Source organism: Nycticebus coucang, chromosome 14 (genome assembly GCF_027406575.1).
Source record: "Nycticebus coucang isolate mNycCou1 chromosome 14, mNycCou1.pri, whole genome shotgun sequence".
NCBI classification, from domain to species: domain Eukaryota; kingdom Metazoa; phylum Chordata; class Mammalia; order Primates; family Lorisidae; genus Nycticebus; species Nycticebus coucang.
In genome coordinates this window covers 95,457,716-95,469,721 of record NC_069793.1, presented here as the reverse complement: position 1 = coordinate 95,469,721, position 12,006 = coordinate 95,457,716, and the positions used below count along the sequence as shown (strand labels likewise).

Genomic DNA, 12,006 nt, shown 5'->3' with positions numbered 1-12,006 from the left:
TCAGTCCTCGGAAGGATCAGCCCTGCTGACACACCTTGATCTCAGCCTTCTGGTCTTCCGAAGTGTGACACCATACATTCCTGAGGCTACGCAGTGGTCGTACTTTGTCAAGGCAGCACTAGTAAACAAATGCATTGCCCTCTGCGGCCCCTGTCTCCAGCCCTCCAGTATCTAGTATTCCGATTGCAAAGCACTGAATCAGCTATCCAGTTGTTTTCAGACCTTAATTAAACATTGACCGACTGGAGAAGCTTTCGAAAACACCACCCTGGACTAATGAATTCAGCATCTCTGATTTGGCAGGGGGTGGGGGGGACCAAGGCCTGCGATGTTTAAAACTTCCCATGTGATGCCCATGTGTCCACACTAAGTCATCAGCGCTGAAGGCCATTTATTATAACTGTCACAGGGAGTGAGGCCTAACGCCAAAGGAATGTATGAAAGAGGGATGGTTGAGACACCAGTGACAGCCCTTTCAGGGAGACATTTGGGAGAAATGGGCTATTTCTGGTGTCTCTCAAATTTTATTGTATCTGGATGGTCCTAATTTTTAGTGATGCTTTGGGGGCTTAGGAGGAACAGGCAGGCTGAGTTATTCCATTTGCTGCCTCCACCCTCTCTAATACTATAACTTGATGGTTCTCAGAATCAGAATTTAGTGGCATCAGAAGCACCTGGGGGTGACTGTTAAAATACAGATTGTTGGCCTCATCCCCAGTTCTCATTCAGTAGGTTTAAGGTCAGCCTCAAGAGTTTGCATTTCTAACAAGTTCCTATGTGAGCTGTTGGTGGTCCCGGGATTCTAATCTTAGAACTCTGGCAGAAATATTTCTGTAAGATCTTAGGGCAAAGGAGGCACTGAGGCTGCTCTCGGGATCCCCGTAGGCCAGGCCCTTCCTCTCCTTCACAAGACTGCTACCACCACTTCTGTCAGGCAGGGGACCAGTCCGTGGTGCAGGACTTCTTATCTTGGAGAAAGGAAATCTTTGGACCCTCAATAAGCCAGAACAAGGGCCAGTGGGTAAAGATCGAAAGACAACAGGTTCTGGAGGACAGAATTGAGGCAGTGTTTGCAGAATGGACGCATTCATGAACTCTAGAGTCAGACTGACTTGTGTTCAAAATTTAGCTCTGCTAGAAACAACTGACTGACCTGGGGTAAATCACTTAATTTTTTTCAGCCTCTATTGCATTACCCTTGAAATAAAGACAGTATCATAGTGCTGTGCCCACCCCCCGCAACAAAGTTTAAATGAGACACTACACATAAAGAGCTTATCATAGTTTCTAACACTTGGTGATTGCTCAATACGTATTAGCTATAAATAATGAGAATTCTTTGAAGATGTACAGAGCTTCTTACTGAGGTGGTGAGCTCCATATCCCCAGGAGTGTGCAAGCAGAAGCTGGAGTTGTACCAGGGGTTGAAGCGGTAGATCTGAGACTGGGAGCTGCAGTGTTAGGTAGAGAAGTCTGGTTCTTCCATGCGGATCTCTGGCAGGCAGAGAACTGGTGGGATGAGCGTTTGTAAACCCGTGATGTCTTTTGTGGAAGTGTGGCGACAGACTGGGTAACCTGACATTCCTCTCTGTGGAATTCCTTCCAGAATCTTTCTCCTACACCTTTTCTAGGCACGAAGAAGAGCCACCCTTGCTGGAAAGCTGGCCTTTTTCCAAGGCCATGGGCTATGCAAAAGTCTCTGCTGTGATTCTAATCAGATGCCAAGGCAGCCAAGCATGACGGTGTCAACTGCTTTCCCTCAGTACAACATCGGGGGGTTAGGAAACTGGTGGGGTTTGCCCTCTGCAAAGCTGAGATGCATGACTTAGGGCCAGGCCTGGGCCAGTGGCCAGCCTGGAGGATTGAAAGGTGGGGTCAGTAAATGTGGTTGGACAGGAAGACAAAGGAAGAAGTGAGGTGGTGTGACTGCCCAACAATTCTTTTGTGGGGACTTTACGGGATTCCTGAAAGCACCTGGGAGGGGGTTATAGAGTAATCAAAAGGTAATTCAGGTACAAATATGGGTTAGAGTCCCACAGGTTAGAGTAAATATTCCCCACCAAAAATTAATGGGCCAATTCCTCTCCATCCTTGAGGTTTTTGTTTAAAAATCACTTCTTCCAAGAAGCCTTCCCCAGCCCATCAGGACCAAGTTAAGGGCCCTGGTTCTGGGTTCCCATTATTTCCTGTTATTCTCTAGCAATACATTTATTCATCTCTGTTGTAATTCCTCTTGATTAATGGTTTGCCCTCCTACCTCAACTGACAGCTATGTTTACACAGGAGCTTGTTCTCCACTGAACTCCCAGGGCCTAGCACATGCCTGGCCCTGTGGGCTTCCCTAAACACATGCTGATGAATGAATGTCTATAGGCAAACCCCTCAGCCTTCCTGAGCTGTCACCTGTAAAATGAAGACTTAGCAGGATTACTGTGAAGATGAATCAAAAGCACCTGTTTATTATTTAAATTTGGTAAAAAGATAATAAACGTTTGCTACAGTTCCATGAAAAAAGAAAAAAGAAAGAAAGCAGCTGTTATTACACCTGGCATGAAGTAAGGGCTTAACAAACAGTCACAGTTATTATTATCTTGTAATTGTTATGAACAGTTAGAAAAAAGTCAGAAAATACTACCTTTTCTTTCCTTCCTTTGACTGGAACCACACTTGTGGCTGTGTCTTCCCTGACTCTGAGAGATCTCAATAATCTGATCTCAGTTTTCTTTCCCATCCCCGTCTCCCAGGACTCCTCCCCACTGCCAATTCCTGATAGATCAAACTCGGGGCCCCTTCCCACTGGGCTTCTAGCTACTCAGTCTCAGCTCAGATCACTCCTCCCGACTCTCTGCTTACTCTTTGGGTGTCCTCTGCCAGGTCCCACCAGGCTCCCACAGTACAGCTCCCAGCCTGCCTTGCACTTGAGTTAGAGGAGTCACTGCCATCTTCCCTGTTAGAAGGGGCAGTTGGCACCTCGCATGCTTAGGCCTGAATCACCGGTACACAGCAGTATGTGACATTAGGGATGACTCTTTCAAGCAGGGGCTGACCATCTACCTGACATAAAGGAGCAAACTTTGGTGCAACCATCCCTGACATCCTAAGTTAAAGGCCTGTTGATGAGAAGAGGCCTGTTAATGAGAAGAGGAAAGAGGAGGCCTGGTATTCCGTTTCTAGGCATTGACTTCCAAAAGGAATGTGATCTGGCCCCACAACCTGGGGCAGGGATCTTACATTAGTACAGAAGGACAGTCAGAGGAGCTTCACATTAGGTTCCTCTGCCAGTGCCTGGTGCTGAGGGACCCATGTGTCCCTCCCCTGGTACTAGAAGGTTCTATTGGAGGAATTATTCCAGCACCTGCCCCAAGACCTTCCTTAGGTCCATTCCCTTAACTGCCAGACAACTCATTAGACTGAATACAAGGAAACTGATGGGAGATGAAAAACAAAATCATTCTTTGGTTAAATCTCTTCTATGGCCCATGACAAGAAAAGGGGCTAGTGCTCACATGCCCTGCTGCAAAGAACTTTCTCTCTCCCTGCTCACCTGATCACCTCCTACTTGGCCGTCAAGAGCTTCCTCTTTAACTCCTCCCCACTCCAAACCAGCTAACAGCCTTTCTGTTTGTCCGCACGGCATCTGACATCCAATCTGCTTAGGGTCAGACTTCGCCTCTCAACTATTCCATCTCCTAATGCCAGGACCTGCTGCCTATCCCAGACCCTGGCATCCTCTCCCCAGCACCATAGGTGTTCAGGAACTGCTTCTTGAGCCGAACCAAACTTCATAGCAAGACAGCCTTTTCTCCCACCCTAAGCATGGTGGAAAAAGTACTTTTAGGTTTGTTGAGACAATGTTTATTGCAGCTCAATTCACAATCACCAGACATGGAAGCAAGCCAAGTGCCTATCAACTCATGAATGGATTGATCAACTGTGGTATATGCATACCATGGAATATTATTCAGCTACAATAAAAGGTGCAGACTTTACATCTTTTGTATTTACCTGGATAGTGTAAATTTCTAAGACTTCTTAGAAATCACAAGAATGGGAAACAAGTATCTAATGTACTCAATACTAATAGGAAACCAATACACAGACAACTAAAAGCCCACACGGAAGGAAAAACACAAGTATATAGGCAGGAAGGGAGGGTGATGGGTAAGTTCTCATCTAATGTGCACAATGTTGGGGTACAGCGCACACCCCGGGTGAGGGTTTCAATGGCAACGTGAACTTTACCTTGGAATTAAAAGCAATGTAGCCTAAACATCTGTACCCTCATATCAATCTGAAATAAAAATTAAAAAAAATAAATAAATCCACAAATAAAACATAGGTGAGACTTTACAACACAATTGTGGGTGCTCTGAGAATGGGAGCTCAGAGATACACCCAAGAAGCTGTTTCCACAGGACCAAACCAATGGCAAGGACCTGGAAACGGTCTAGGCCAGTAGCTTTCTGCTGTACCACACACTGGAATCCCTGAGGAGCTTAAAAGCAAAACAGACAGTGCCAGGGTCCTGCCCTCAAAGATACTGATTCAAGCGGTTTGGGCCTCTGTCATTCTTACAAGCTTCCCAGTTGTTTCTAATGTGCAGCCTTGGTTGAGGGCCACTAAGCTCATCCACTCTCTGCCCCGGGCACTCAGAAGGGTGATCTCACATGCAGGGATGGGACCATGGCTGGTGCCTCAGGGGCTTCCCAGCTGCCAGCTGGGGATTCTCTGCACAGGGCTCCTCTCTGGGGCCAGCCTGGCACAGGCCGTACTGCTCCCCAGGGTGAATCTCAGTGAGGGGAAAGGCCAGCGTGCTTCCCTGACCGGCTGGACATGCAGACAAGGAATGTCCTGTGCTCCCTTCACTGCCCAGTGTGGCATTTCCTTTCTGTCCACAGAGCTGAGTGGTGCTTTCCCAGCCCAGCAAATCGGCCGTAGGAAAGAGTCAGTTTCTGCTTTCAAACTGGGCAACCCACCTCCCCACTCCCATTCCTGCTGGGTAGTAAGGACCTTCTTACTCCAAGCCTGTGTCCCAGGGAAACACAGGTGCAGGGAGAGCAGCATGCTGAGTGCACAGGCTGTGGGCTCCAGGCTCAGAGGGGCCTCTGAGGGCAGCAGGGGCTAAGTCCCAGCAGGTGCATGCTAGGGCAACACCCACTCCCTCTTCCGTTGTCAGGCTCCTGGAGGAATAGTGCCACTATTTTGTGAGCACCGGCTGTGTGCCTATAGTTCTCTTCTCGGGCCTGTCCTGCTGTATACACTTCCCCCATCTTTCAGGACTCAACCTCACCTTCTCTAGGGCACTTCTTCTGTTTCCCCATGTAGGATGCCACCAGGGACTAGAAGAAGCAACACACGTCCTCTCTGGAAGGACTCGATTTCAGTCCAGCCAACAGAGAGTGTAGCTAAGCCACTGATTTCTTTTCTTTTCTTTCTTTCTTTCTTTCTTTCTTTCTTTCTTTCTTTCTTTCTTTCTTTCTTTCTTTCTTTCTTTCTTTCTTTCTTTCTTCTCTCTCTCTCTCTCTCTCTCTCTCTCTCTCTCTCTCTTTCTTTCTTTTCTTTCCTTTTTTTTTTTTTTGTAGAGACAGAGTCTCACTTTACCACCCTTGGTAGAGTGCCATAATATCACAGGACTCCAGCTCTTGGGCTTTCGTGATTTTCCTGCCTCAGCCTCCCGAGCAGCTGGGACTACAGGCGCCCACCACAACGCCCAGCTATTTTTTGGTTGCAGTTCAGCCAGGGCTGGGTTTCAACCCGCCACCCTCGGTATATGGGGCCTGCGCCCTACTCACTGAGCCACAGGCGCCACCCATCTTTCTTTTCTTTTCTTTTCTTTCTTTCTTTCTCTTTCCTCCCATTCCTTCCTTCCTTTCTCTCTCTCTCTCTTTTCTTTCTTTCCCCCTTCCTTCCTTCCTCCCTCCCTCCCTCCGAGTATCACTATGTCGCCCTCGGTACAGTACTATAGCATCACAGCACCCTCCAACTCTTGGGCTTTAAGTGATTCTCTTGCCTCAGCCTCCCAAGTAGCTGGGACTACAGGCACCCGCCACAATGCCCGGCTGTTTTTTGTTGTAGTTGTCATTGTTGTTTTAGCTGGCCCAGGCTGGGTTCAAACCTGCCAACTTCAGTGTATGTGGCTGGCACTGTACCACTGTGCACCAGGTGTGGAGCCAAAGCCACTGATTTCTAACGTGCATCCTGACCTTAGATATATTAAAATGTTTTAAAAGGAAAATTAAAAAAAAAAAAGGGAGTCTTACAGCAGATGAAGAATATAGCTGTCCTTAGGATCTGAGGATGATGGAGAAAAGTGGGTCCCCTGCCCCTCCCCCATCAGCAGGATGTCTACTCAGGAAGGCCTCAGACATCAGGAATAGGAAATTTCTGGTTGACTACCCCCCACCCTCCACTGCTTCAACTTAGTTCTCCAGGTATTTTCTGAGTACTAGCCTGCTTGTGCAGGCAGTGTCTGTCACTAGCACTCCACAAATCACCCTGTGTTAGAGGACTGTTGAAAGCGTAAATGCCCATCAGTGGGTGTGGCTAAGTAAAAAGTCGCATATTTACATGATGACATACGTAGAGCAGCCTAAAAGAATGCACTGCCGTATCCAGATGAATAGAGCTTGAAACGTGGTGTACAAACTAAGTTGCTGAATATCAAGTACAGCATGATGGCATTTTTATTTTTATTTTTTGAGATGGAGCCTCAAGCTGTCACCCTGGGTAGAGTGCTGTGGCATCACAGCTCACAGCAACCTCCAACTCCTGGGCTCAGGCGATTCTCCTGCCTCTGCCTCTCAAGCAGCTGGGATTCCAGGCACCCACCACAATGCCTGGCTATTTTTTGGTTGCAGCTGTAATTGTTGTTTGGCAGGCCCAAGCTGGATTCGAACCCGCCAGCTCAGGTGTATGTGACTGGTGCCTTAGCCGCTTGAGCCACAGGCGCTGAGCCTTTTTTTTTTTTTGAGACAGAGTCTCACTATGTTGCCCTGGGCAGAGTGCCGTGGCATCGCAGCTCACAGCAATCTCAAACTCTTGGGCTTAAGCCATTCTCTTGCCTCAGCCTCCCAAGAAGCTGGGACTACAGGTGCCTGCCGCAATGCTCAGCTAGTTTTCTGTTGCAGTTGTCATTGTTGCTTAGCTGGCCCAGGCTCTTGATCACATTTTAAAAAACTACACTGAAAACCCACTTTTTGCCAGTGCACACATTTGTGTATATGTAAAACTATTCTCTATAAATCTGAAAGGCCGGTGCAGAATGGGATCACACCTGGTCTGTCTCTGTTTGTCAGGGGCCAGCACCAGCACCCAGAGCCCTGGGGAGCACAGGAGGCGCTCCATAAACACAGAGGCCGCATCTGGGGTGAAAGATTCAGAAGTTTCCCCAGGGGCCTCAAAGGGATTCCTCCTACGCTGGCTCCTTCCCCTTGTCCTGCACCGCACCCTCAGCTAAGCCTGGAACCCACACTCCATTTCTGAGTGTGGCTGCTCCGGGTCTGTCTACTCCCTCCTCAGACTCAGACTCAGTCCCAACCCTGTTCCTCTATTTTCCTGGGGACCGGGCCATGAGTGACTCATTGGGGCCAGTTCCTCAGGTCCTGGCCCCACCCTGCTAAAGGATGCACAGACACAAGTGTGTTTTGGGGGAGCTGGCTGTTGCTTAGAGACAGGGGAACAAGGGGGGCCAGCTGCCTGGGGCCCAGGCCCTTAACTAAACAGTCCTACCACTATAGCCTTGAATCATCTGCTTCCAAATAAGGGGGAGAGCGCTAGGCACGTGTAGGGAGAGCTAATTTAATGGGAAAGGCAATAATGACTCTAGAAGGGTGCTGCATCCTGGCCTGCTGGGGAGGGCTGCCAGCTGTCTGAGGTGACAAGCCTGTAAGTTCTTGCCCTAGTCAGCTCAGGTCGCTATAGTAGATTGCTATGTACTTGGCAGTGTGGCTTTAACCACAGACAGGCTGGGAAGTCCAAGATCAAGGTGCCAGCAGATTCAGTTTGGGGAGAGGGTCCTCATCCTGGCTTGCTAACAGCTCCTTTCTTGCTCTGTCCTCCCATGGCAGAGGAAGAGAGAAGGCGTGAGAGCTTTGTTCTCTCTCTTCTTATAAGGAGACTAATCTCATCATAGGGACCTCACCTTCATGACTTCATCTAAATTACTTCTCAAAGATCTCACCTCCAAATATTATCACACTGGATGTTAGAGATTCAATATATAAATCCTGGGGGGACACAAACATTTAGCCTGTAACAGTGCCACTTATAGAGGAAAGACTTCAAGCACAGGATGTCTGTGTTTGTGTGCACGCTTTAACACAGACCTCCCTGTCTGCACAGAGCCTTCTTCTTCTTCTTTCTTTCTTTTTATTGGAGACAGAGCCTTGCTCTGTTGCCCAGGCTAGAGTGCCATGGCCTTAGCTTAGCTCACAGCAACCTCAGACTCCCGGGCTTAAGCAATCTTCTTGCCTCAGCTTTCTAAGCAACAAGGAACTATAGGCGCATGCCACCTGACTAATTTTTTTCTATTTTTAGTAGAGATGAAGTCTCTTGCTCAGGCTGGTCTTGCATTCTTTTTTTTTTTTTTTTTTTTTTTGTAGAGACAGAGTTTCACTTTATGGCCCTCGGTAGAGTGCCGTGGCCTCACACAGCTCACAGTAACCTCCAACTCCTGGGCTTAAGCGATTCTCTTGCCTCAGCCTCCCAAGTAGCTGGGACTACAGGCGCCCGCCACAACGCCCGGCTATTTTCTGGTTGTTTTGCATTTTGGCCAGGGCCGGTTTGAACCCGCCACCCTTGGTATATGGGGCCGGCGCCTTACCGACTGAGCCACAGGCGCCGCCCATGGTCTTGCATTCTTGAGCTCAAGCAATCCTCCTGCCTCAGCCTCACTGAGTGCTAGGATTATAGGAATGAGCCACCACACCTGGCCAGACAGAAACTTTTGACAGAGGCTGGAGAGTCTGAGAATGGAGGGAGCTGGTCAGAGGAAGGAGGCCCACCCTACATCATTAGGGCTGGCCTCATGTGGGCAGGCACCCGTTCACTCAACACCTTCTACTGTGCAGATCCTGGCTAGCGCTGGACAAGGGCTAGGGATGCAGAGCTGAAATGAGTGTGTGCAACTGTGCAGGAGACAGATACGGTCTACAGATAGCAGCAAACTCTCACCTGTCCCAGGATTTGCACATGTTGTGGTCGGTCTGGGACGCCCTCCTTCCCTCTGTCCTGTTCTCCTGGCTGCTCCTATCCATGTGTTAGGTCTGAGTAGGTGAGGCTCCTAAGGGAGGTTTGCTGTGGTTTCCCAAGTCGGGGTTTTAAGCCTCCAGGGCTCTCAGAATGGGGCACCTCTTGCCTCTTAACGTTAGCCACTCCAATGCTGGCAATCTTGTTTGCTTGTCTCTCTTCCCGTGAGACCCTAAGCTTCCTGAGGACAAAACTGTGAACCAGTGTATACCCAGTAAGCACTGTGGCCTGCTTCCTGCAGGGAGAGGGTCCAGTCAATGGGTGGACATGATGGCATCATAGGCTGTGGCAAACAGCTGGCACATGCAGATGCAGGCTAAGAATGGTGACTGGAAGCCTTGTGCTAGGGGGTTGAAAAATAATAGAAAGGGCCACTGCAATGACAAACACACCCACGCACCTGCAGGGACGAACACCCAGCTATTTCTTGATCTATAACTGCCAGAAGGACATGCCCTAGTCTTACTGGGTTTCCAAAGTTTGCAACCTGCAATGCCAGGTTCTAGGCAGACAGGGGTAAAGGTTGAGTGTTAGATGTTTTGGTTTGAGTCCTGGCTTCACCATTGAGTTGCTGGGCACCCTATACAAGGAACATAACTTTTTGGTGTCTCCATTTTTCTCACAGTGGAATAGTGAGAAATTAAGAGTGACGCTTATTTCATAGGTTGCCCTGAGGATGAAATGGTGAAAGTCTGGTGAAGTCTGCGGGCTGGTGAACAGGTAAGTGCTCAGTGAGTGCTGGCTTTGATGTCCCTCCAGTGGCCCTGCTCGGCTCACTCTCTAAACCTCACTTGGCTGATCTGTAAGATGGGAACGATGATGGGCGTGATTAAAGGAGAGTAGAACTGTATTATGACCTGCTGCTGGTGGCATGGGAGTCTGTGGGACTGTGCCTTTATATTCAGACTCACACGGCCACCCAAAGCCATCTGCTAAGGGGCACATCGTCTTGAGGAATTCGGGTCCCAACACCCAACCCCCATCCCCAGAACCCTCTTCCCTCGGGAGCTGGCTGCCTGTCTGAACCGCGGGGAGGCGTGCAGAATGCACGGATGACCCGGGAATCCCCGAGGGTGGAGGGGCGCCCACAGAAGGGGCGGACTCAGTGCGCCTTGGCGGTTGCGGTCTGGTTATTTCAGGAAAAAGAAATTATGTTGCAGAGGAGGCGGCCACGGGGCCGGGAGCCGGTTATCTCCGAGACGGCTTCCGGCTCCGATAACTGCCTGCCGTGTTCGCCGGGTGGGGCAGGAGCCCCGAGGTGGCCCGGGGCGCTGGGCCGGGGGAGCCCCCGCTGCGCCCCGGGCCCCGGGCGGCGCCAGCCCGGTCCCCGCGCCCTCCGCCCGCGCCCCCGCCCCGCGCCCCGAGCTTACTCTGCAGACAGCGGGCTGCGGCCACGCAGAGGGCGAGCAGCCCCAGGGACACGCCGCGGGTCCTCCTGCTCCGGCTCGGCGGAGGCCTCATGAGCGGGCCCCGGGCGGCCCGGGCTGGACATGGGCTGCCCCGGGGCGCGGCGGGCCGGGCTGTGCGCCCCGCACCGCGCCGCTCTCGCCTCCTGCTCCGGCTCCTGCGGGTTCTCTAGGGCTGATGCGGATGAGCTGGTCGCGGTCTGGTGAAACCAGCCCCTAAGGAGAGAGAGACGGAGGAGTGAAGCGGAGAGCGAGCGAGCCAGCGAGCCAGCGAGCCAGCGAGAGCTGAATACGGGCAGGAAGGCAGGGCGCGCGCTCGGAGGTAAATAAGGGCACAGAGCGAGCGTCTCCTTCCGTTCACACCCAGCGGACCGGTGTTGATTCAAGATTCAGCTGGACGCTGGGTGGCGGGGAGGAGGGCGAGTACGACCTGTGGCCTGGGGACCGAATTCCACCATCTAATGGCCTCAGAAGCAAAGGAAAGGCTTTTAGGAAAGTGAAATGACACCTGGGCGTGAGGGAGGAGGAGGGGACGGGGCTGCTGTCCACCGCCATCCGTCGTCCAGGAAAGGTTCCCCCTGCCTGCTTACTTGCCAGGCCCCGGCACATAGCGGTCACTCAGGGAGCATCCGTGAGGGTGGAACGAAGCTGGCCTCGGTGCTGAGAGCTGGGGATGCCACCCAGACACAGGCGCCTCTCTAGAAATCCTAGCAAGAGGCGGGGCTGGAAAAAAGAAAACGATGACAACAACAAAAACTGAGCAGCTGCTGTTCAGGGCATATGTTGCTGATGAGGGAGGCTCAAGGTGCTAGGGGACTCAGACGAGGGTTAACTGAGCCCAGGAGGGGTGAGGGTGGGGGAGGTCAGGTTTGTGTAAGATAGTTGTGAAATTCTATTCCGCTCTGTTAAAACCACCTCAATTTTCTGACCTCCCTTGGGGCCAGTGGGTAACAGTGATCTGGTGCGAGCCAGTGATATTTAAGGGGACGTTTTCTTGGGGGTATTTTCTAGACAAGTTTGTGCTTTTGTGACAAAAGGGACAGATAAGGCTGGGATACCGTCCTCTCTCCCCCGCCATTTTTTCCTGCCTTGAAAGCGTTCATTCTGTTTAGATCTGTGGTGCTTAGCTCACATCCATGAAGTTATGTGGCTGAGGACAAAAGCCCTCATGCCCAGTCAGGATGGGAGAGCAGAAAGACAGAAAGCCTTAGAACACCAGGGCAGTCCAGCCCGCGTTTCTGTCTTCTTCTGGTTCCTAACAGTGGCTCTTGCCAATTCATGTGTTCTTGGTGACAACAGTCCTGCTGACTGCTCCAGAGCGGGCTTGTCACCCAGGCTGGCCAGCCGAGGTGTT

General features: G+C 50.8%; 1 protein-coding gene across 1 annotated transcript in view; it reads right to left on the bottom strand.

Annotated features, from left to right (window-relative positions):
- The window catches only part of VSTM5 (V-set and transmembrane domain containing 5), a 33,256-nt gene extending 22,343 nt beyond the window's left edge, over nt 1–10,913 (bottom strand). Inside the window, exon 1 of the mRNA XM_053562842.1 lies at nt 10,617–10,913. Within this exon, the coding sequence (XP_053418817.1) occupies nt 10,617–10,707 (91 nt within the window). The 5' untranslated portion in view covers nt 10,708–10,913. The remainder of the gene's footprint in view (nt 1–10,616) is intronic.
- Between the last annotated feature and the right edge of the window lie 1,093 nt (nt 10,914–12,006).